A 26,350-nucleotide genomic window follows, 5' to 3' on the forward strand; every position below is an offset into this window, starting at 1 on the left:
AGAGAAAAGGCTTTAAAAGACCCTCAACCCAGAGCTGGGGTTGTGGCTCAGTGGCAGTGCACTTAACTAGCACGTGTGATGCATGAGGCACTGGGTTCAATACTCGGCACCACATAAAAATCAATGAATAAATAAAATAAAGGTATTGTGTCCATCTACAACTAAAAAATATATACGTTTTTTAAAAAGAGAGACTTTCAACCCAGTTTTTATTGAGTTTTGTTTGCAGTGGACAATCCAAGGTAAGGTTCTCAATACACACACACACACACACACACACACACACACACACACACACCTTAAGGGAGATGAGAAGGGAAGGGTATAGATTTGAGTGACATCATAGTGACTGAAGCTGTGAGAGCTATGGGAGGGTAAGATCTTGGGGAATACCACCATTAAAGAAGCAGGTAGAGGAAGAGAAAAATCAGAATAAAAATGGTAGTAGCTTGTGTCCTTTTGGCACTCAACATTTTTACCAGGATTCTCTGCCTAAGGTCTTTTTCCAGCCAAAGGAGCGAGCTTGCTGGCAATAGACAGGCTGGAATCCCCGAGGAGTTCAACAGGGATTTTAGGGAATTGGCAATGTGGGGACCCACTTGGGCCCAGAGTATATGTGAGGACTATTTTAAACTAAAGATATTTGAGATTCAACAGATACAGAAAGAAATCTTGTTGGAGCTCTCCTTATCTCACTGAAAGCAGAAGTTTCTGAAAGTGAGCTTACATGGATCCCCTCTCTGTGGGACTTTTATGGAAGGAAAGAGAAAGGGAGAAAACCCTCCCACACTTAATAAACAAGCATTATCCCAAACTTTTCTCCATTCTGTTACCCTGGAAACCCAACTGCTCTTCCCATAGAAGCCATTTTGCCCTCCTTTCTCCTCTTTAACTGGTGTTTTTGTTTTGTTTTGTTCTGGTACAGGGGTCTGAACCCAGGAGTGCTGTTTATATTTTACTTAGAGACAGGGTCTTGCTAAGTTGCTTAGGGCCTTGCTAAATGGCTGAGGCTGGCTTTGAACTCTGGATCCTCCTGCCTGGGCCTCACACTGAGCTCCTCTTCAACTATTTAGAAGCCACTTTTGGGTGCTCCATATGCACATGAATAAACTTTGGTGTTTTTTTTTTTTTCCTATTGTCAGTCAATTTTACACCTAAGAGGGGACAGATATCCCAGCTCATCATTCTTCCATGGAACAATTTGGAGGTGTATATTTCATAACCTCCCACAGGTTCTTCAGTGGAATTGAACGCCCTACCCTTGGCCATAACCTGCCTGTTACTGCAGCCTGCACCATCTGCCTTCCTTTCCCTGCTTCCTCTTGCCAGTGTTCCTGGGACCAACTTCCACATCAACTGCTTGCTTTCAATCCTTCTCTCTTTGCTTCGGGGGGGAACCCAGCCTAAGATATAAGCTGAGAAAGAGTGATTAGAGGAAAGTGTAAGTCATGTGTAGACACAAAGAGAAGACAGGTGAAGGAGAAAGTGGTCAGCAAGGGAGTCTTGCTATAAGGGCAAAAGCAAGTTTATTTCAGACATTTGGCAAGTGCTGTTCCACTGAGCTGTCATCCCCAACCTAATAACAGCATACTTCTGTAGATTAAAAATGAATGGGGAAATCCAAAACATACTTTTTTTTTTTTTTTTTGCCATGCTGGGAATTGAACCCAGGGACTTATACATGCCAGCTAGGCAAGCCCTTTACCACTGAGCCATACCCTTAGCCTTATATGCTACTTTTATAAATATTATTTGAAAAGGAGATGATATAATAATAATTAGAGGAATACACAAGTATCAGAAGGATTTTATTATAGGCGAGACGAGTACGGTTCTATACTAAGTGGAACGGGCTAGCAGGGAGGAAAGTTGAAAACACTGGAAAGAAGATGGCTGGTCGGGGCTGGGGATGTGGCTCAAGCGGCATGCGTGCGGCCTGGGTTCGATCCTCAGCACCACATACAAACAAAGATGTTGTGCCCGCCGAAAACTAAAAAATAAATATTAAAAAAAATTCTCTCACTCTCTCTTTAAAAAAAAAAATAAGAAGATGGCTGGTCAGCGAGTGATGTCCATAAAGCAGTGACAGAAAATTGGGACCCAGTGGGAGAATTAACCTCAGACAGGAGAAGAAAGACCTTTTCCGTTCAGACAAGAGGAAAGGAAGCAAGGATGCTGGCACATAAAGTTCCTCCCAATAGTTTTTGTTTTGCCTTTGTAAGTATGACACAAGCCCAAGGATGAGTGGGAGGGGTCCCTTGAGACTATAAGGGGTTGGCAAGGCTGACTAGAGATAGGGAGAATGCTGACAGGGAGGGTGGCAGTGGAGGGCCTTGGCGAGAGTGACAGCCACGGCTGTACAGTGCACCCCTCCAGCAGCTCCATTGTTCTCCCTGGATAGGAGTAAAATCTGACTGATCCTCTTTTAGGTTTTGCCAAGTAGAGGAGCAGAAGGTTAAAGGTTCTGGGTGATTAATTGAAATTAATTGGGTATTAATGGAAAGGGGTCAGGGGTTGAATAATGGACTCACGGCTAAATAAGGACAGAAATGAAGATGGGAAGGGGCTGAATGTGTGGAGAAGGTAGACACAGGGGTGGGAGGAGGACTGAAAGGGCAAGCTATGATCAGGGATGGAAAACAGTTTAGGATTTCAGAGAGAGCAGTTAGTTCTAGAGTGATTCTGACTAATGGCAGTGGGGTTATGGATGTGGGTGCTCTGATAGAGCGAGGATGAAGACAGAGAGGGTGAAGACCGATAGGCTGGGGCTGTTGAGTGGATCATTCACAGGAATGTTGAGAGAAGATGGGGGATTGGGAGCAGAGAAGACTGTGAGCCATAAAAAATGTGGAGGAGAGACCAGAGGATGTGCAGGGAGAGGGTAGAGAGGTGAGAGGAAGAGGGAGACCTCCTGCAGAAGCAGCGCAGTAGCACACCTCATCTATGGGCTCTGCAGCTGGCTTCCTTCACTGTGACACCTTGCACAAGTTATTTGAGCCTCAGCAGAGGTACAGATCCAGGAGCCCCAAATGTGTGATATTAGGAGTCAGCCTCCCATTATTGTAACAAATGATTGAGAAAAATCAACTTAAAAAGAGAAAAGGTTTGATTTAAGGCTGAATTTGGGGGGTTTCAGTCCATGACCAACTGGTCCTGTGGCAACACAGTACATCATGGTGGGAGCAGGTGGTGGAGTAAGTTGCTCACCTTGAAGTGACTGAGAAACAGGGTGAACAGGACCAGCATGGGGAACAAGTCCACCAGTGACCTAAAACCTCCCAGTGTGCCCCGCCTCTTAAAAGATTTCCACCACCTCCCAGAAGTGCCACGAGGAAGATCAAACCACTAACACACAGGCCTTTGGGGGACATTCCAGACTCAATCTGTAGCATGTACCACACCTGAAGTCTGGGAATAAAAAAGATGATTCCTGGGGAAAGGCACAGAGGGAAACAAACCATCCTAGTCGACTACAGAGGTATGGAAAAGAGAAGCAGGAGGTTGAGATTGGGGATGGCATTGTAGGCTTGGAGCTTGAGCATGTAAGCAGGTCCTTGAAAGTTCCCCCCACCGGATTTTGAAGCTCATGCTTAAGCTGACGGCACTTCCAGGCACACTACTGGAGCACAGGTTCTCATCATTCACTCCAGGGACAACACTGATACTGCTGACATAAATTCATCCCCTCTGCCCTTCCTGTTGGAAATGAAACCTGCCCGTTATCCCTCATACTTTTTCAAAGCCACGTCCTGGAACATAGCCCCAGTGGCCCTAACCACACACTTCCTGCTGGGCATTCATTGCCTTTCCTGATAGCTGTCCAGCTAGGAGCAGGAAGTGGTTGCTATTTAGCTTGGCTTCCACCAAATGCCGGGCTGAGGAGTCCACCCCAGAAACTAGATAATTGCAGATTTTATTGTGAGCATGCTATGACAAAGTAAATAAACACAGGGAAAAACAAAAAACCTTCAGATATCTGCTCTTGCTTGGTTCCGCAGTATTTTTGTGTATTTGAATGTGGGTGCCTTTGTACAGCAAAGGGTTTGCTATTCATGGTTTTACTTGTACTGAGGTTCCAAATCAAATGGCAATGTACCTTCCCTTTTCAAGTCTATGCTGCCATATGTATTGCTCTCCCTCACCTTCTCTCTCCATCCAAAGCTTTGTAATTAAAAAACAAGTGGAGGGCTGGTGAGGTAGCTCAGAGGAAGAGTGCTTCCTTAGCATGCATGAGGCCCTGGATTCAATCCCCAATGCTGCACAAATAAAAGAGCAGAGAAGGGTTTTTGAATTCTGCTGATGACCAGTTACTGTTTAACTTGTATGCCTCAGCCTGGCCTTGCTGCCCCTGAGGTGCCAGAGGAGGAAAGGTATAAAAGTTATGTTCCCAGCTTCCAGCCCTTCCCTCCCAACCAACAGTGGGCTTTTCCACCACACCTCCTGCCATGCCCTGGCAGCAGGTTCCTAGGTCAGAGCCCCAGAGTGATAACCTGGAAGGGATATATCACCTCTTGCCCCCACCCCACCCCTTTGAATAGACTAGTGTCTAAAATTGCCTTTTTGGAAATACCCCACACACACACACACAAAAAAAAAATGCAACAGAACAAAATTATTCTTTTCTTTTTATTACATAGTCTCAAATTAAGCATACAAGAACAAAAAGCAGTATTACTCAACTACTATAACATAAATAGTTGAGCTTATTTATTCATTAAAATCTATCCAGCGTATCAATATATCAAACGCCCGGCTAGGCTGGGCATCAGTGGTAGCAAAACAAATTAAGACGGGTCGACTCAGCCCTTGGGGAGCTTACAATCTATCGCAGGAAGCAGACAGTCTCAAATTCCATAGATGCCAAGAATAAATAAATCAATACACAAAGTATTCTAAAACCTCGGGGGAGAGGAGCAAGGATGTGACCTATAGGGCTCTTTCCTGATGGAGGTAACAGTTGAGTGAATCTAGGTCAGTGGAATGTGATGAGTAGTAGTTGGCTTCATGATAATTGGGGACTCTAAGCGGCACTGAGTAGATGCAGTCAGGGGTAACAGATGTCCTTCAGTGTGTGGGTTCGTCCCACACATTGAATAACTATTCTGCACCCTGTACGACCTGTCTAATGTCCTTCTGGACATTTATGCAGGACCTACAGCTTGTCTGAGAGAAAAGAATCCATGTTCCTCTGAGACAATCTGCAACTTGTCTTGTCCTATTATCCTTACTTCAATGAAGGTAATTTCGCCCTTTCCTTTATCATAGACAGATAAGGTATATGGTCTGTTATGACTCACCCTAATACTGGTCCACATTCTATTGTCACCCATAATGCTGATCTTTCACTTTCCTGTACTACTTTACAGGAAGTAGCCCCTAGCTAACTCTTAAGTAGTCATGCCTGAGCATTCACATATTGAAATTCACCTTATTTTCATTATAAATTTCTTTTTTTCTTTTTTTTTTAAATATTTATTTTTTAGTTCTCGTCAGACACAACATCTTTGTTGGTATGTGGTGCTGAGGATCGAACCCGGGCCGCACGCATGCCAGGCGAGCGCGCTACCGCTTGAGCCACATCCCCAGCCCCATTATAAATTTCTAATTTTCTATATCCAATAGTAGAATTGAGCCATCAAGTTAATATATGAAGAAATTCCTGTGTGTAAGTATGTTGCATAATCTATAAATCATCTCAGGACAGCCAAGGGGATGTTGCAAAACATTGGTTCTGAAAAGGGTGAACAAGTATGATAGATTAAGTGGTTGCTATGATAAAGGCTGGTGGGGCACTACTGGCAACCAGCACATGAGAACCAAGTATGCTGAGCATCTTGCAATACGATGGACAATTTCTCACAGTGAGAAATTATCAGAAACCCCATACGGATTTTGAATGTCTAATGTCTCGCTAGACATTCACATATAAAATCTACAGCTCGTCTGTAAGAATATCGTATTTTCTTTCTGTTTCGACAATCTGAAAATTTTCTTGCATAGCCTTTCTCTTTCAATGAAGGTTATTTCATTCTTTCTCCTATCACATACACACAAGTGTTATCACATGCAAGTAAGTTGTTGTATTACTAGTTTTTATTCTAACGTCCACTCATGTCTCTGTTGTTTCATTTTTCCATGCTTCTTTGTATGCCATAGCTTCTGATCTACTTTCAAGCTCAAATTTATTTGTTATAAGTAGAAATGAGCATGTGATTACTTCATTATGCCTCCTAGAACTGTAAGGTTGTGCCCAAATTATGGGCATTGTTTGCCTTTTATATTAATAGTAATATTACTTAAATTTTATTGTATTTCCAGATTGTGTGTAGGTAGAATATATTACCTCAACAAAATAGATGTTGCAAAGTATTTCTCTTTTTGTTGTTGTTGTTAAAGGCAAAAGTACTCGCTAGGAACCACTGAACTAGATGAAGAGGGCACCAAAGAAATGTGTAGGAGCCAGGATGTCTCACGTAGAAGAAATAAATGATAGGAGGGTAGGGAAGGGAGGATCGCATGGGGCCATGATCATGCTTTTGAATTTCATCCTAAAGGTAAAGATCAGATTTGTGTTTGGAAAGAGAATCACTAAGTAAATATTTTAAAATATGGCCAATCTTGCTGCTAACTAGAGAACAACTTAGAAGCGGACCAAGGGATATTAAAGAGGTAAAATGGGACTTGGGGAAGACTTGGATATGTAGTGGGAGGGACAGCAAGAGTCGAGGATAGCCCCTGGAATTCCGCATGGGTAGATGGGATCCAGTGACACTGTTGACTTGGGGAGGACTGTATTCCTGTGAGGGAGGCAGATGGGCATGTGCAGCTGGAGATGCCTGGAAAATAGCTGACTAGAGCTGCCTAACGGGCATGTGGAAAGAGCTGGATAAAGGGCACCTCGACAGCACAAGGGTCAAGGTCAAGATAGGAACTCTAAGTGGCTTCATTTAGAGTGCCCATTCAAAATCACGATCAGAGTGAATGAAAACAACTGCTCGTTCGAAGCCTTACAGAAAATAACCCTATTGTTAAAAAACAAAACAACAACAACAAAAAAACTACATGTTATGAGTGGAAACACTTAAACCAAGCAATTATGAAGCTTTTTATACTAATCTAAAACTTAATATGAAATTTTGGCAACTGATATGGAATGTTGACAAAGGAAAATTGGAAGGAAAAAAAAACTCACTCAAAATAAGGAAGGAAGATATTGGTCCAGGCACCTCAAATGCTCTAAAAATGGACTATACTACAGTACAATTCACTATTTTTATAAAAAGAAGCCCCAGCAGGCACAAGGTCCCTGCTTGGGACTTTATTCTCTTTGTTCAGATTCTGTGCTCACCAATAAACACATCTCACCTCATAAGAGGCCCATCCTTAGGAATGTCCTGCTCCTAATTCCTTGGTGACTCTCAACTCCAGCAAACGACTACAATAGCACTCAGATTTATCATTCCTAGTTATGTGAATATGATTACTGCAGTCCTTCTAAAATACAGACATCTTCATGAAAGCCTGGCATGCAAAATACCTTCTCTGTAATCACATTAGTTAGAACATAAATGTCTACTTGGTCCTCACTATATAAAGAGCCCAAATGGACTTTGAGCTCTAGTTGCTTGCTTCTTTCTGAGACATACTTGATGGCTCTTATTTATTGCATCCCAGAATCTTATTATGGAGTCTGTCTTCTAAGTACAGGCAGAGACAGATAAACGTGTCCCCAAATTAGTTTCATCACATGGTACGGTATAGTACTGCGGTTATGTCTATAATAGCATTTATATTTAATTTCTCCCCCTCAGTGTGTCCCTAGGCACTTTTCCCGCAGCTGTTCATAATCTTCCACCCACCTATGCTTATTTGCATAGGTATTATTAGATTTCTCTCAAATTTCCCATATTAATTTTCTTTTAATTTAACCAAAACGTAACTGTGCTATATGTAAAACTCAAAGCAATTAGAGAGATTAATATAACTGTAGAAAATTTAGAAATGAGCCTTGACCAGTTACAGCTAAGACAATGCAAACTTTCTAGCATGCTGGAATCATTTCGAGAGCTATAAAAAATGCCACTACTTGGCTGTCACCCCTGGAAAGAGTGATTTTATCAGAATGAGGCGCATCGGAATTTTTGTGCAGCAAAATTTGGGTACCACTGAATTAAGACATTAGGTAACTTGATAAGAAAATATTAAAGTCTAACTATTACCGGGACAAGTTGGTCCCACATGTGAACAGAATTGGTGTGCATCCTTCCTAACAAATCACGCAGGCTTTATCCATCTCAGTGTATTCAATCACATATTCTGGGTACATCTGATCCTTATGAAAGATGACAAAAACGGAGGGATTCACAGTGTTATCCACACAGCTGTCACTGCCTGGAGGAGGCGTCGTATACATCGTTTTTCCCTCGGAAACATTTCTAACCAGGACTCGGGCTACAAACATAACCGGGCTTTGAACATCATTCTGGCAATTTTTATGGGAAGAGAGGGCTTCTTTTGCAAAGTGATTTCCTAGAAATAATCAGAAAAAGTTTTGAGAATTATTATGAAGAAGGTACATAGTATATAAAGAAAGGATTTTTTACACAGAATCAGATGATTGGGTGCACTAAGCATATGTCAACAGTATCTTAATGATCTATAAACCCACCTTTGTAAAGAAGGGTAGAAAAAAAGCCACTTAAACAAATATCTATGACATGAGTATCCTTAGATAGCACAGCACCCCCCGAAATAACATCTGCTATGGATGAGGCTCACAGTGATAGGGAGAGCCAGTAGGTGCAATGACCATATGGTGACAGCACAGGAATCCCATCCAAGCAACTCACACAGGGCGAGTTGGACGAATTAATTTGGAACCCATGAGCCAGAGATCCAGTCCACACGCCATACATTTTTAGGAACAAAGGTCAATTACTACTGATAGATAGGTCTTGGAAAGTGTCCAAAGAAGGGCAAGAAATTAGCCCTGACAAAGATTTCCAAAGAAAGCTGATGCATCATCCTAACTTTAGAACACCCCAGATGACCACAGAGATTTCCATACCCAGCAGATCAACAATTTCCTGACAAGAGAAAATTTCCTATTTTCATTTTATGAAAATTTTTAGAAATTTTCCTATTTCATTTCTTTTTCTGCCATTTTAGCTGGGTGACTCCCAGAAAGAACAGAAGATGTCAGGAGCAAGGCTAAGGCCCCTCACTCAATCTCCAAGTCAACTGAACCATTCTAATCTGTGCATTTAAGGCTACTGTGAGCTTATTTTCTATGATTACTAAAGCCTGGACATGCTATAAAAACAATTACATACACCTCTTACTAGAAGCACTTAGAAAGTCTGATTATGACTCTACTAGTTAGCATCTCTGTTCCAGCACACACCTTTTCCATATTTGATTTCATGAGGTCCATGCAGAGACCAGTCGAAATTATAAGAACAAATATAATCCACATTGGTACGGCTTGTTGCATAAAACAGCAATTTTTCATCACTGCGCATCTCCGATTTCTTCCTAATATTGGAAATGACAAGACTTAACACCAAGAACATTCCTCTCCCAGTCTATTTCACAACATTAATCCCAACTGAAGTCATTTAAATTTCATTCCATTCTATTTCAAAATGGAAAACTTAGGCAGTGGCTATAAAATCATAAATTTATGAAGACATTTAAAGAATAGACATAGAATCATTAAACTGTAAAATTGGAAAGCTGAGATTTTTAGGCAATGAAAAAAAAAAAAACGAGACCAAATATTAGAGTAGTTATGTGATTACTAAATTAAACCAGCAAATATACATTTTGTCAGATCAGAACCAATCCTTCCAAATTCTATGGAAAGCAGTATGATCACATGGCCACCAACCTTTCAAACTCCTTCTCGAGCTCTTGGTTATGGATCTTCTTTATCCTTTCAATCTTGAAATTTTTCATGGAAGCTTTAAAATAGTCACTTATGTTGGCATATTCTGCGCTTAGGCTGTCAAGCTCCTCCAACTAAAAAAAAAATTTTTAAAATATATTAATGTGAAGCAGGAAACATTGGAAGCATGGTACATCTATCGGTGTGGCCCCTATGCAATAAGGGTCATTGCCAGTTCCCAACAGCTGGGGGATAGCCTGGATCGGGGGTTCATTCCAGGTGTGGACACCTAACTAGACAGTGGGCCTAACTGTTCAGGTGACTTCAGGCCAACTAAGCACTATACCTAAGGACAACGGGATGTCCCTGGCACTGATTTAGCCTAGTGGCTTTACAAGTCCCTTGCTTAAAGCTTCAAACCAATGCAGTGACAGAGGAATTGAAGGAATCCAAGCAAACTCTTCTGCGCCAGGGCTGAAGCCAAACATGGAGGCTCAAGTCTAGGAACAGTCTCTCCCCTATCAGGCTAGTGGCAGAGTGAAGCCCACTGAGCCAAGTCATTTGTATTCTCTGAGCTGGTCTTCTCATCTGTAAAATAGAGGTATTAATGTCTACCTCACAGATTGTTGTCAGGAGCTGCTCAGATACCATCATGGGTGGCCAAGCCCCCAAAATGATGAGGCTCCCTATGGAGGTTAGTTGTCCTCTGGGAAAGTGACACGATCACATTTAGATGTCTGTCTTTGAATCTTGACCCCAGAGTTTTATGGAAGCAATTCATTCATTCAAATCAACAAACACACATGGTTGTAGCAAACTATTTTCTCCCACCTTTAAAGGATTCACCCACCAATCAAGTAAAAAGCAAGTACCTTATATTTACTTGGAGGGTGGGAGCCAAGGTCCCGCTGAGGAAGCGATTTCGAGGACATGGTCAAAGCCTCTGCTGCAGTCTGTGCCACCTGATGGCTACAAATAGAGAATGAAAATTCACTTGGCTTTACGTTTCTCATGTCCAAGTGACTGGCTTGCTTTCTTTCTTCCTTTTTTGTGGTTATTTATTTGAAAAATAACATTTCAAAAAACAGCTTATTGGGATGGGGATGTGGCTCAAGCGGCAGCACGATTGCCTGGCATGGAGGTGGGGGGGGCTGGGTTGGATCCTCAGCACCACATAAGAAAATGAAATAAAGATGTTGTGTCCACCGAAAACTAAAAAATATTAAGAAATTCTCTCCTCTCTCTCTCTCTCTCTTTAAAAACAAAAAACAAAAACAAAAACAGCTTATTCTTTTTTAAATATTTTTTTAGTTGCAGATGGACACAATACCTTTATTTCATTTGTTTATTTTAATGTGGTGCAAGGGATTGAACCCAGTGCCTCACACATGCTAGGGCAAGTGCTCTACCACTGAGCCACAACCCCATCCCTCAACCTTATTCTTTTTTGTTTGTTTGTTTTAGGTGGACACAATATCTTTATTTATTTATATGTGGTGCTGAGGATCGAACCCAGTGCCTCCTGCATGGCAGGCCAGCACGCTACCACTTGAGCCACATCCCCAGCCTTCAACCTTATTCTTAAATGAAAACTCTTCTGAGATTAAAAGACCATTTTCAACTAATAACACATTTACTTTCTTTCCTTTGCAGAACTGAGGATGTAACCCAGGGCTTCCTGAATATTGGGCAAGAGAGGTCTACCACTGAGCTACATCTCCAGCCCAGATCAAAATGTTTGATAATTAGACTTACAAAAATTTGAGAAAATAGGGATTCTTGTACACTTTTGGTGGGACTATCAATTGGCACAATCCTTAGAGAAAGCAATTCAGCCACTACCTGTCATAAATTAAAACTGTACAAATCTTCTGACTTAGGAATCCAATTTTATCTTAGGGTAACTCATTCATGCACAATATGATCTATGTACAAAATATTAAATAGAGGCAATGCTTATAATTGCAAATGACTGCAAATAAAAATGTGTCAGCAAGCAATATACTGCTATATATTCACACAATAAAATCTCTTGTAGTTTAAAAAAAAAAAAAGAAAGAAAGAAAAGCCATGTGCAGTGCTGCTCATCTATAATCCCATCAGCTCAGGAGGCTGAGACAGGATGATGGAGAGTTCAAAGCCAACCTCAGCAAAAGTGAGGCACTAAGAAATTCAGAGAGACCCTGTCTCTAAATAAAAATACAGAATAGGGCTGTGGATGTGGCTCAGTGGTCTCCAAGTGACTTTCTATCCATAACTTCCTAGAGAGATGCAGTGCTTATTTATTTTTCTTTGAAGTACATCCTTGCCTATCCCTGACATAGATGTATCATAATCATCCTTTTTTAAAAAAATTCAGTAACTATTCACAATTTAGTAAGTAAAATGCCATTTCTCCACTGACTTAAAGTGTAAACATATGGATTTTTTTTATATATTTTGGTTTAAGCTTCAAAGATCCTAATATGTTAGAATAAAGCAAGTATCAGTTATACTCTTGGGTCAAATGATAGACACTTAAGTACAGCAATGGGTTGGGGGAAAGAATGCTAGCTCAGCTGCATTAACTATATTTCAGGATAACCACAGATGAAGAAAAAGATTTTTTTAGATGAATCAGAGCCAATAATTGCAAGAGAATCAATAGAATGAGAAAACCACCATTTGTAATACTTAATGGTATCCGCTGGACTTAACCAGTGACCATCAATAGCTACTAAGACAGATCAGATGGAGAATTGACAGATCAGATGGAGAATGCTATGATGGAAGGATCAGATTGAAGTGACCAAAACCTCTCCTTACTCTAAATCACTAAAAACAGGACAATCTAATGGTGCCTGACTCCTTAATAAGATGTGACAAGAAGTAGAAAGCATTCCTTGTAGGGTATTCTCTACCAAAAACCTGATACTGAATCTAATCAGTCCTCAGATCTCATCATTCATTTACAGAAATGACCCATCCATCCATGAGGATACAATTTGCTACATTTTGCATGGGGGGAATTCTATAGGTCAAATCACAAAGTTTCTTTTAAAAAAATGAATAAATTGCATGAAAAAAAGTGGAAGAGGAGACTATAATAGAGTAAAAGAAACTTAAGAAACAAATCAACTAAACACAATGTCCAGACCCTGTTTGGATGCGGATTGAGATAACTCAACTGTAAAATGTCACTTATGTGACAACGGGAAAACAGGACACTGCTGAGTATTTGACGATGTTAAGGAATTACTGCCAATGGTGTTAGGTAGGTAAATACTATTGTATAGTGTTCCTTATCTGGGACTGGGGATATGGCTCAAGTGGTAGCACACTAGCCTAGTATGCATGAGGCGCTGGGTTCGATTCTCAGCACCACAAAAAAATAAAGATATTGTGTCCACCTTAAAAAAAAAACCTCCTTATCTGTTAGAAACATGCATAAAATATTTGCATGACAACAAAGGTGTGATTTACATTCAAATATTCCAACCCCCCCCCCAAAAAAAATCTCAGGTGATAGTAAGAACAGATGAAACATGGTGGTAAAACAGCGACAGCTATTGATGTCAGGTGTTCAGTACCCAGTAGGTTATCCTTCAATTCTCTCTACTTTTGCTAGTGTTTGAAATTTAACATGATTCAAACTATCACATTTAAAAATTAAATGCATTACGGAAAAATCGTTTAAAGATCCTTTTGAATAAAATGAAGACTTTTAGAGAATGAAAAAAATCAGCCCCAATTTATCTATATTTTAAACTCAGATTTCCACTCTGTGCTTGTATCTGTAGTGCAACTGAGAACGTGCAGGTTAAGATGCCCATAGAGAGCTGGGGGTGTGGCTCAGTGGTAGAGCGCTTGCCTAGCACACGTGAGGCACTGGGTTGGATCCTCAGCAACACATAAAAATAAATAAATGAAGATATTGTGTCCACCTACAACAAACTAAATAAATAAATAAAATAATAGATGCCCGTGGATTACGGAGTGTGCTGTATTTCAAATCCCCAAGCGCTGCACAGGCCCTCACAGCCCTTGTCCTAGTCCTACAGAAGCTGTGTCCCTACTGGACTGGGGACAGCAGTATTAAAGCTCCTTCTCTGCATGACCCCCCCGTGACACCCTTTTTCTCAATCCATTTCATTCATTTACTCCCTTCACTTTTCGTGTACGTCCATGAATAATCCAAAACATTTCAAGAGCTTTGAGGAGATGATAATTGGGTACTGGAGGGGAGAGAAAGGGCAGTGAGCAAGGGCTTTGCTAGGGATGACATTTACCCAAAGAAGGACTTCAGTCATGCACTGTGTGCTGAGAAATGCATTGTTAGGCCATTCTGCTGCAAGGACCTCATTGGAGGGATTTGCGTAAGTCCGAGGGGTACAGTTCACTAGGCTAGGCTATGTGGGTTGGCGGTTGGTGTGTGGCTTGTTGTTGACCAGAACTTCCAAGTCCTTGTGTGGCACCTGACTGCAGCTACTTAGGTATTATCTCATCCACAGAATGTAAGCTCTACTAGGGCACGAACTAGGCTGTAATATTTTTAACTTTATTAATTTGAACATTACATATACTGAAAGGGGGTCTTAGATTAGCTAGATTGATATGATTCTAACTTTTTAAAAAAATTTTTTAGTTCTTGATGGACCTTTATTTTCTTACTTATTTTGTTTATATGTGGTGCTGAGAATCAAACCCAGTGCCTCACACATGGTAGGCAAGTGCTCTTCCATTGAGCCACAACCCCAGCCCCTAATTCTAATTCTTGAGAAACTGAATTAAGAAATCCAGAGCAGAAGCTGGGGATATAGCTCAGTTGGTAGAGTGTTTGCCTCACATGCACAAGGCCCTGGGTTCAATCCCCAGCATCACACACACACACACACACACACACACACAAAAAAAAAAAAGAAACTCAGAGCAGGCTAAGCATGGTGTTGTACGCCTAAAACCCCAGCTACTTGGGGGTGCTGAGGAAGAAGGATTGCAAGTTCATAGTCAGCCAGGGCAACTCAGTAAGGCCCCATATAAAAAACAAAAGTGGATGGGGATGTAGTCCAAGCCCAGTGGTAAAGCACTCCTGGATTACATCCCCAGCAGTGTATTTTTTTTTTTTTTTTAAGCAAGGCAGGAGGAGAAATTCAGAGAATATTAGGCTACTAGTTGCAAAAGTTTGGAACTCTGAGGTTAGAATTCAGTCAATCATGCATGTAGTAGTCCCCTCTTACCTGAGGGAAATATATATCAGACCAACATCCCACAACAAGTACCTGAAACTGCAGGTAGTTCTGGACCCTATAGGTACTGTTTTTTCCTAATTTATCCTACATATGATAAAGTTTAATTTATAAATTAGGCCCAGTGAAAGACTAACAATATTGTAAAACAGAAGAATTATATATACTGTGGTAAAAGTTATGTGCATATTGTTCTCCCAACATTAATAAGTCAATAATAAGTCAGTGGGGGAAGGTACTGGGGATTGAACCCAGAATGTTCTACCACTGAGCCACATGCCCAGCCCTTTTCAGTTTTTTTGTTTTGTTTTTGAGAGAGGATCTCAATAAGTTGCTTAGAGCCTTGCTAAATTGCTGAGGCTGGCTTTGAACTTGCAATCCTTACCTCAGCCTCCCCAAGCCACGCATGTGCCACTGTGAGTAGCTAATAAGTCAGTATCTTATTGTACTGTACTCTGTTTTCAGACTGGTTGACAGGAGTGTATATATACACATGTTCACATGCACACACACATAGTCAATGAGTCTGTTAATGCCATGGGGAATAAAAATAATAAGCAGAGATATTAGTACGTAGTTAACACCTTGAACAGATCCCCACAGCTAATAAGCAGTGGGCAGAATTTGAACTTAGGTGATTTAGAGCCAGCCTTTGACCTGGTCACAGGCAAGGACCTGTGATCCCAGACTACTCTGACTCTTTGGCAAATGAGAACTAACTCCCATCCCTGGGCCCCAAACCCGTCCTGGATTCTCTCGGGATGTTATTTTCTATATTCTCTCATATTCATCCTTCCCTTTCTAATGAAATACCTTCAATTCCTACAACCAAAGGAACCTAATCAGATTACCTTGATTTTATACCTACCTTGAAACCTGTTTGACAAATCCACACATTACCAGTGGCTGGGGGGGGGGGGGGGAATTCTAGTTCAAAGTGAATAAAGTAGATTTTACTGAGGACTTCATGAGCAATTAGAGTGAATCCCCTATAGCAAAATTTCCTTTGAATATCCCCTTTAATATAAGTCAGTGTAATTATAATGTTTATTAAAAATAAATTAAAACAAAACAAAAAACTTCTTTAACCAACGTCATCTTTCTCCTAAATCCTTGCTCAAGAACTACCCTGTCCCTTTTTCCTCTCCATCTCTTTCTCCGTGTCACATCCTCTATAAACCACAGAGCACAAACAGAGATACAGAGAAGAAGTCACGGCAAAACAAAACAAAACAAAACAAAAAAACAGTGCTTTTGATTATTTCCTAGGCATATCCCCATTAATCCAGCCATTTTTGAGATTGTAGGCCATAGCAGGAAAAAACTGAGGCCCAGGATACTTAAGAGACTTGGCTAAAATCCCTGTGAGTTAGAGGGAAACGCTGGCCTCCTGGTTGTTTATTATTATTATTTATTATTATTATTATTATTATTTTCTGTGCTGAAGATGGAAACTCGGGTCCTCACACATGCTATGCAAGTGCTCAACCATGGAGGTCTGCCCTCAGTCCTCTGGTCTACTATTCTCTCACTCATCCATAAGTAAAGGGACTGTTCATAGATAATGCAAAAGGGAATTGCAGGGGAAAGCAAGCGGAAGCTTTCCAAGAACACAGGATCCTGATGCATGAGGGATTGATGAGATCAGGGCAGGAACATCTCACACATCTGCCTGCCAGCCATGCTTGACCACACTTACTCTGGCTCCCTTCTCATCTGCTTCGCATCCTGGGAAGAAAAAAATGTCGGCCTTCTGACGACATCCTTTTGAGTCTTGGAAATTATGTTTGTCTGAATCATCCCTTTAAACAGAAAAAAATAAAACAAACAAGAATCAAGAACCAGCCCCAGAAAATGACTCGCTTTTCAGAGGCTACTTACACAGCAGATGTTCACGATGGAAGTGTGTATGTATGGGATTTGGATGAAAATTGCCCATGATTAAAAAAAAAAAAAAACTTGTATCCCTCACTGTCCTTTTCCAAAGATTCAATAAGGTCTGGGGACGCAATTCAGTGTACAGTGTTTGCCTAGCATGCTCAGGGTCCTAGGTTCAATCCCCAACACCACAGCCAGTATAGTGGTCCTTAAAAAACACATTACTAGCCAGGCACGATGGCGCACACCTGTATCTCAGCAGCTAGGGAGGCTGAGGCAGGAAGATCCGAAGAGTTCAAAAACAAGCTCAGCAATGGTGAGGCACTAACAGCTCAGTGAAAACCTGTCTCTAAATAAAATACAAATAGGGGTGGGGATGCGGCTCAGTGGTCGAGTGCCCCTGAGTTCAATTCCTGGTATCCCCCCCAACACATACACACACACAAAAAAAACCCACATTACTTAGTGGACACTAAGCGGTACAGGACTCAAACGTCAGGCACTACCTGAGAAGTCAAAGATCTGTGAGAGACACTTCCTCCAAAATACCTGCAGGGCTGGTCCTGAAGGGCAAGTTTCTGACCCGAGCAAGGGGTGCCTCGGGAGTGTGCCACTGGGGCAGTACTTTCAGAGCCAGGGCAGCTCCTGCCCTGTTTTCTTACTAAACATAAGAAGAGTAGACAGACTGGTGAATGCTAACCAGAAGAGCCTTCTGGGGTGGTTTAAATAAATATGGCAGAAAGCAAAGGGCTTCAGTCAAATTGATGGATGAAACCATTGATCTAGTGATGAAATCTCAAAGGAACAGAGTTTCTAAAACTCTGAAGGTGTCCAAAGGCGCAAGACCTCAATTGTAGCCATCAACACCTGAAAATTCAACTGCCCACCCAGAATCAGAAACTCAGACCAAATGAGCTAAAGAATCCACAAACTTAGTCCAAACTTCTGACTTTCCAGATGAGGATCCGGGCCGAGGGGCACTTTCAGGGTTGCACAGCTGGTGTTTGCCAGAGCCAGGGCTCTAGAACATAGGTCCCACTGCTGCCGGCTGCCACTCCCGCTGGACTGCTCACCTGGCTACAAAGAACCCTGACCTGGGCTGTTCCTGCCCCCACATGTACAGGTGTGCTGGGTTCCAGCCACACAGGACCCTGCCAGACAAAAACTCACCTTGGAAATTCAGCTCGTAGTTCCGTGACCCCGCCTGGAAGGGCACCACTCCTCTGGGGTAGGACTGGAACATGGACTCCAGATATGTGGAGTCGATGTTGGAACCGGGCTGGTTGTTGCTCTAGTTTAAAAACAAAACAGGTAAAGACTTCAGAGTAGGCTTTTAGGAAATCTCAACTGTTAGACCTTAAATGGTTTTATTTTTAGACATGCAATTTGAACAGGAGGGCATCTTGTTCCCAAGCCAAGTGGCAAGGTGGAGCCCAGTCACACTCTTTTGTGGTCTACCCCCTACATTGAAAATTCCCTTGGATTTGTCCCTGACGGGGGATATTAACAAAGGCGTGAGGAATGCTCAAGTAACATGAAGATCTGATTTCAGGCTTCAGGGATATGTGAAGCATCTGACAGCATAACTGGGTAAAGGGGAGTGTGCTGATGCTGCAAGGGAGCCAGCAAGGCCACCCTTCCACGGTCCCCACCCCAGGGCAAGTGCAGCAGGCAAGGGCAGACTGGATGTGAGCCCCTAACAGCAGGGCTTCCCAATATTTAATGGAGGTGAAACACTTGTTTCTTGTGAACTAACACAGAGGGGCTAATGACACCAAAATCCTGCCAGCAGCCCATGGTGGAAAGCTCCTGCAGGAACGTACAGTCCCTGTAATGACACTGCAGACTCCTGAGCTGTCAGCTGTACCCACTCCCTTGCTCATCCCTAATGGAAATGCCTACTGGATGAGAAGGGAGGGCACCAGAATGAAGGCATCCAAAGAAATGTCCAGCATGGAGAAGGGCCAGAGTTCATCCGTGTAGCTTTGGAGAGCATGTCTGAGCATTCACGCACTTGCACATAATGCAAAGTGAGATTAAATCTGAATGTGTTTCAGGAGGTGGAGCAAGAACAAAGGATAGAAGATGTTAGAACTTTCTAACCTGCAGCATACAGCAATGAAGTCAGGCCACGAAGGTGTTTATTGCAGTGGCACTGAGATGGGAATGATTGGAAAAGAGATCGCTGCCATGATGATAAGCCTGATAAACCATACATTTTTAAAATATTTTTTAGTTGTTGATAGACCTTTATTTTATTTATTTATATGCGGTGCTGAGAATCAAACCCAGTGCCTCACACATGCCAGGCAAGTGTGCTACCATTGAGCCACAGCCACAGCCCCACCATGTACATTTTTTGGACCCAAAAACCAACTTAAGTTGGTCAGGCAAAAATATCTGTGGGCCCGAGGGCTTCCCAACTGGCTAGCTGAAGTCTTGTATCTAGCAAATCCCTACTCAGCTTTGTAGAACACACCCTGTTCCTAGCTGGAAAAGCCAAAGCCTTTCCAACTTTGATTTACATGTGAGTCACTTAGGAATCTAATAAAAGCACAGATCATGATGAAGGATTTGGGGTTCCACATTTCAACAGCTCCGAGATGATGTTGACGCTCTGGTCTGTGGACTTCACTTGGATTTGACAGGCTGAAGGGTCTAGACCAGTGCTATTTACTAGAATATTCTGCAATGATGGAAATGTTCTCTGTGCTGTCCTATATGGTGCTATAGGGAAGGCAAAATCTTGCTTTTACCCTTTTATGGTAAAAGCTGGGCCTTAGAATTAAACCGACATCAGAAAAAGCATACAAACTTATTTAATGCAACTTTTACATGGTGTGGGAAGCCTTCATAAGGAAATGATACCCAAAGTGGCCTCAGAGATAAAAACTTATATGCTGAATTCAACAGAGTAGTAAATTATAAACATGTGACACAGTAAAGGCGCTTGGCCTGGGGTAGTGAAGTGGGTGGGAAAGTCGCCAGGAGGATGAGGTTTGCACATTTGTAGATTTCCCTCTGCCCCCAAGCCCTGCCCTTGATAAGAACATGACCCTCCTTCTGGTAGGGGAGGGTCTTTCACATAGAATTTTGTCACAAACCGTCTGTGGGCTGTGTGTGGACTATTGTGCATAGTAGCGTCGTGAGGGGATAAGTGGGGCGCTGAGAACTCCCCATGGCACCCCCCACAGGGACTGATTGCCTGAAGCAGGTGAACTTCCCCCTCAAGCTCTGCCTGAGATCCCACCCAGCACCTGAGATGGGTGTGACCTGCCAAGATGTCAATCAATCTGCTGACTGCAAGACCTCAGGAAGCAAGACTCTGCCCTGGAAACCTTACCCCTGCCTTTGATGTATCCCCTTAAATAAACCACCAGAGCCATTTTGCCTTTGTCTAGTTCCAGAACCCATATGGACGACATCTATCAGGGGCTTCACTTTCTGTAAATATAGTGCTTTGTCATTTACTAATTATTTGAGATTGTAAGCTTTAGGGTGGCTTGGACTGTCCTGGGCAGGAAGAAGAACCCCTTAATGAGATGCTGGCCATCATCCTCCCAACAGAATTTCATCTCCTGCTTTAAGAAACAGAAGGGAGGGCTGGGGTTGTGGCTCAGTGGTGGAGCGCTTGCCCAGCATGCTTGAGGCACTGGGTTCGATTCTCGGCACACATACAAATAAATTTTAAAAAATAATAAAGGCCCATCAACAGCTAAAAAATATTTTAAAAGAAAGAAAGAAAGAGAAGGGAGGTCAGACTGATCTTTCTGTACCTGCTGTTTTTCAAGTGCCTTAAACTCACAATAGCCCATATTCCAGAGTGGCTTATTTTTAACTCCTTCAGTAGCCTAGCTCAACGTGGCACCGAGCATTCAAGATGCGACTAGTGCCATCCACTGTGGAGCTGAGGTCCTGATTTTATTGCTGAGGTCCTGATTTTATTTTTAAGTTTAATTTATGTAAATTTAATAGCCACATGAGCATAGAGGCCATCCTACTGGACAGTACCATCAAGTCAATGAGCTGGCTTGTCACCATGCTGACCTTCTTGGGCCTTGTCCACACACTGTACTTGTGTTTGTGCGTCATGGTAAAGTCTCCAAGGGTGACATTTCCCTTCAAGTCAGTCCACACCCACATCCAAGGTGATACTCAGGCACTGGTTGATGCACGTCCGCAAGGGAATCAGGAGGTCATACAGTCAGCTGACCAGGAGGGGCTCTGTCCAGAGACAGCTCTCAAGGCCAGAGCGTCTTTCTCCTCTCTCACACCTGTGTCCTGTCCAGGTCACCTGCCAGGTGTTGCTTTCGTAAGGGTTCCTTAAGCTTTTCAAGTATGTGGTCTAAGTTTGCCCTAGCTCTTTGGAAATCACCAGACAGTGTTGTCTCATGCTCCTAAGTGGCAGGCAGTGACAACTTTCTGAGACACTTCCATTAGTCCTAGCTGTCAATTTAATGGCCATCATGTGTCCTAGAGTGTTCTACGGTACTGCAGTTCTGCATCCATGAGGAGACGATTGAATAAGGTTGGGCCTTCAATTATTTATTCTTCCAGAAAACTTGAATTTATGTCTCAGTTGCAGTGACCAGGTCTTGGCTTCTGTCCTGTGCCTCAATTTTTCCTGAAACCTAGGCTTTCTAGAGCTATAGCTTGCCCTGACTCTGAGCAGCCCTCTCAGGCCTGGAGCCCCTGCCCCTCTTCCATGTCTGCTTCCATAACGCCCACACTTAGCTAAGTTCTGGTAAGCATCTGTGAGCAACTGCATCTGTACACTCCACCTGCTGCAAACCCAGTGATCACCGGGCTCCACTCTCCTGTTATAACTATGTCCTGTTCTATTGTTACCCAACAGCCCAACTGTTCCATCATCACCTCTAACACCACAGCATCTCCCAGTCCACCATCTATATACAAGTCCTGATTAAGCTCCTCAATTTCCCTAAAAGGATATCAATTCCAGAAAAATCATACCAACCCTTTGTTAGTGAAAAAAATCATATCAACCCTTTGTTAGTGAAAATTTCTGCACCCCAATTTCCTAGAGAGGTACTCTCGGTTGCCCAACTCTTATTAAATATTTAGTTATAGCCAGGTATGGTGTTGCACACCTAGAATCCCAGCTACTCAGGAGGCTGAGGCAGAAGGATCACAAGGCTTAGATCAGCCTGGGCAAATTAGACTGAGATCCTGTCTCAAAACAAAACAAACAAACAAACAAAAAATGAAAAGGACTGGGAATGTAGCTCAGTGGTAGAGCACTTGCCCAACATGTGCAAGGTCCTGGGTTCAATCTCCAGTATAAGAAAGAAAAATTTAGTTATAAAAAATAAAACCTGCAGGGCACATCTAAAGACAACACAGTGTACTTTCTCCTCTGAACATTCCAACTATACACTGGATCAAAATCTGAACTACAGTAGAGATATGAGAGACACTGAGCTGCTCATTGTTTGGAGTTCAAATCTCCTAGAACTGCCATTTCTATTTGAATTAGACAGCCAACAGGGAAAACACTAAACCCAGGAACTGATTCTTTCCCTTCTTTCTTTTTTTTTTTTTTTTTAATAACAGAAGAGGCAACTCAATGTCACATAATGATGAGTCTAATGAAGAAGAAACGATAGGAACTTATTCACATCTTCAATGAATATAAAACGTGTTTCAGATTAAATGAATTCAACATTGTATATACACAGATAAAAAGTTATAGTCTAAAAACTTTGCATTTAATGCAGACTGAACTCCTAGAGAATTTAGTGTTAACGAGCTCAAAGAAGTTTCTTGATGTTTTAATAGGGAACAAAATCTATCAAAAACTTATGTAAATTTAGTTACTATCTATTCCCCACTGAGAGTTCTTTTTGGTCTCTAGGACCATGATGTTACCAGAAAAAAAAAAAAAAAATGTTTTCTAAACGTTCTTCTTTATCTTACTAAAAATGGCAAGGACACAGAACTCTTAAGATTTATAATTTACTTTTATTTTGACCAAGGCCAATTAATTCAGGTTTCTAATTTCTATTCCCTCAGGCACTTCTACAGAATCTGTGCAGAGTTCAACATCATAGGGGTTTCTCCACACCACTCAGCAGAACTCTGTTCCAAGAGACACTACCTGGGCCATGGTGGAAGAGAGCACCAAGGGCTCAGTTGTAGGTGGACACAACACCTTTATTTATCTCTATGCTGTGCTGAGGATCCAACCCAGGGCCTCACCCATGCTAGGTGAGTGCTCTATCACTGAGCCACAAGCCCAGCCCCCTCATTTAGGTTCTTGTAAAAGATCACTTGATAAAATGTTTCTGCTAATTAAAAAAAAAAAAAAGCAGTTTGGAAAGCACTGTAGGAGTGATGGACAGCAGGACTGTTTACTGTAGAACTCTCCAAGGCACACGGGCTGTCCCCTCCCAGGCCCCGCAGGTTGGGGAGAGAGCAGGGGATTTTGTAACAGATGGTGCTTCTGTTTGCTGTGGCAGCTCAGAGCCCAACGGTCACTGACTTGTACCTATGTAGAACCCGAGGCCCCGTTTCCCTTTCCTTACTTTATTTTGTTTACTTCATTATAATCTCTTGTTTCCGTTTTGTTTGATCATCACTGATTTCATTACCTATTAAGACCTTCTTCCCCTTTCTTCTCTGCACTCCTCTTTTTTTTTTTAAAGAGAGAGTGAGAGAGGGAGAGAGAGAAAGAGAGAGAATTTTAATATTTATTTTTTAGTTCTCAGCGGACACAACATCTTTGTTGGTATGTGGTGCTGAGGATCGAACCCGGGCCGCACGCATGCCAGGCGAGCGCGCCACCGCTTGAGCCACATCCCCAGCCCCTCCTCTTTTTTTTTTTATGCTGTGCATCAAAGGAGAGAGACACGGGACAGAAGTTCAGCTTATCTAAACCTCCAACTGCTGTTTTATGTCCCCTCGGTGGGTTTGTCAGCCTAGAACCTTCTAGTTCCAGTCCTTCAAGTCCATCTGAATATAAACTCTGGATACTAGTGACCATCTATACCAGACGAGGCTTCATTGCTTGGGCAAAATGATACATTGCCTGGTACCACTAACCATCCCATCCTCTCCATCATTCTTCCAGCTTCTCACTCTTGCTCTTTGCTGGCTCAAAGAAGTAGCCTCAGTACATTTAGTATTAATATACATAGAAAGCTATTGGGAGACCCACCCATCCCTAGTGAGGAAAGAGGGGCTGACTCGTGTCTTCAGGGGTTCCTTAAAAATGACTTAATACAGCCAGGTGAGGTGGAGCACGCTTGTAATCACAGTGGCTTGGGAGGCTGAGGCAGGAGGATTGTTGAGTTCAAAGCCAGCCTCAGCAACTTAGCAAGGCCCTAAGCAACCCAGGGAGACCCTCCCTCTAAATGGGCTGAGGATGTGGCTCAGTGTAGAAGCACCCATAGATTCAATCACCACTATCAATATATTATGTAAATAAAAATTGCTGGCACAGCCTTGGAATCCCAGCAGCTCAGGAATCTGAGGCAGAAGGATCACAAGTACAAGGGATTTGTATTAATATATATGTATATTATATATTATATGTAATTATATCATATAAGAATATTATATAATTATACTATTATATATAATTATATGAGAATGTTATTATATAATAATTACATAATATATAATAATATAACATATAATGTATTTTTTATAAATACAAACTGCTGGTACAGCCTAGTAATCCCAGCAGCTCCGGAAGCTGAAGCAAGAGGATCACAATTTCAAGATCTGCCTGGGAAATTTAACAAGACCTTGTCTAAAAATCAGAATTAAATAAAAAGGGCTCAGTGATAGAACTTGCTTGTACCAGACCCTGGACTCAATCCCCAGTACTGCTTTATATTTTTTTTAAAAAAATAGTAATTTATATTTTTGTTTCTGATTACAATAGGAATATATGCTTGCTGAAAAATGTAAATATAGCTATGTAAAAATAAAAGCACCATTTCCTCCACAAAGTCCACTCTGCATGGCCAGGCATGTAGACTTCAAATATTTTATTAATAGATTTCCCCCTTCAATTGGCAAGTTTAAGTAATAGCCTCCACAAGGGGAATGGTACTCACCTCCTCCCCATATTCAATCCATTGGTCAGATTCATTCTTCCAATACCAAACCCATTTGGTAGCAAAGACAGAGTTGGCCAACGTTGTGACAGATGAAGGAGTGGAGAGGCGTTGGATGGGACTCGAGTTACAAGTCATATTCTCGAAATTGATTTTATCATTTCCTACAAAAAAGCTGAGAGAGAAAAACTGTAAAGGAAACACTTCATTGACCTGTTTTCTGCACTCTGGTCTCTTCCGTAATGAGAGCACAGAATTAAAATTTTAGGAGCCAGGTGTGGTGGTTCATGCCTGTATCCCAGTGGCTTAGGAGGCTGAGGCAGGAGGGTCACAAGTTCAAAGCCAGCCTCGGCAAAGCAAGGGGCTAAGCAACTCAGTGAGACCGGTCTCTAAATAAAACACAAAATAGGGCTGAGGATATGGCTCAGTGGTTGAGTGCCCCGAAGTTCAATTCCCAGTACCAAGAAAAAAAAAATTAGTGCTGAAAAGGATCTTACACACAGAAGAAAAACTGAAATACAGAGAGATAAAGTAACTTTCCTATGCCACATATTTAACAGCATTACAAAGTGTATTCACTTTTTTTTGAGGATTTTTTTTTATATACCATGGACTGAACTCAGGGACACTCAACCACTGAGCCACATCCCCAGCCCTATTTTGTGTTTTATTTAGAGACAGGGTCTCACTGAGTTACTTAGCACCTCGCTTTTGCTGAGGCTGGCTTTGAACTCCTGATCCTCCTGCCTCAGCCTCCCAGGCCTATGGGATTACAGGTATGTACCACCATGCCCAAATTAAAGTTTTTAAGTTGTAGACGGACACAACACCTTTATCTTTTTATTTGTCTATTTTTATGTGGTGTTGAGGATCGAACCCAGTGCCTCACACATGCTAGGCAAGTGCTCTACCACTGAGCCACAATCACAGCCACAAAATGTATTCATTCTTCCTTCAAAAGATATTCTAAAGTAAAACTGCTCACAAAACAACTAATATGTTTAAAGATACAAAGTGACTCAGGTGGGTATGATGGCACATGCCTGTAGTCCCTGTGTCTTGGGAGGCTGAGGCAAGAGGATCACGAGTTCAAAGCCAGCCTGAGCAATTTAGCAAAACCCTAAGCAACCAAGTGAGATCCTGTCTCAAAGTAATAAAAAGGGCTGGGGATGTGACTCAGTGGTGAAACGCCCCTCAGTTCAATCCCTTGTACAAAAAAAAAAAGGTGGAAAGTGAATGGCTCATAGTAAGCCAGTTTTGAAAATTATTTATTATTA

The 26,350-nt window shown here is 42.0% G+C and overlaps 1 protein-coding gene across 1 annotated transcript in view; it reads right to left on the reverse strand.

The window, feature by feature from the left end:
- Positions 1-5,595: 5,595 nt before the first annotated feature.
- ZC3HAV1 (zinc finger CCCH-type containing, antiviral 1) overlaps positions 5,596-26,350 on the reverse strand; it is a 53,205-nt gene continuing 32,450 nt past the window's right edge. Inside the window, exons 7-13 of the mRNA XM_081285435.1 lie at positions 25,074-25,248; positions 18,160-18,280; positions 16,811-16,913; positions 10,759-10,855; positions 9,890-10,020; positions 9,404-9,534; positions 5,596-8,529 (exon numbers count right to left, since the gene is read on the reverse strand). Of these exons, the coding sequence (XP_081141561.1) occupies positions 8,267-8,529; positions 9,404-9,534; positions 9,890-10,020; positions 10,759-10,855; positions 16,811-16,913; positions 18,160-18,280; positions 25,074-25,248 (1,021 nt within the window). The 3' untranslated portion in view covers positions 5,596-8,266. The remainder of the gene's footprint in view (positions 8,530-9,403; positions 9,535-9,889; positions 10,021-10,758; positions 10,856-16,810; positions 16,914-18,159; positions 18,281-25,073; positions 25,249-26,350) is intronic.

This window comes from Spermophilus citellus (genome assembly GCF_964194105.1).
Source record: "Spermophilus citellus genome assembly, chromosome: 3".
Classification (NCBI taxonomy): Eukaryota; Metazoa; Chordata; class Mammalia; order Rodentia; family Sciuridae; genus Spermophilus; species Spermophilus citellus.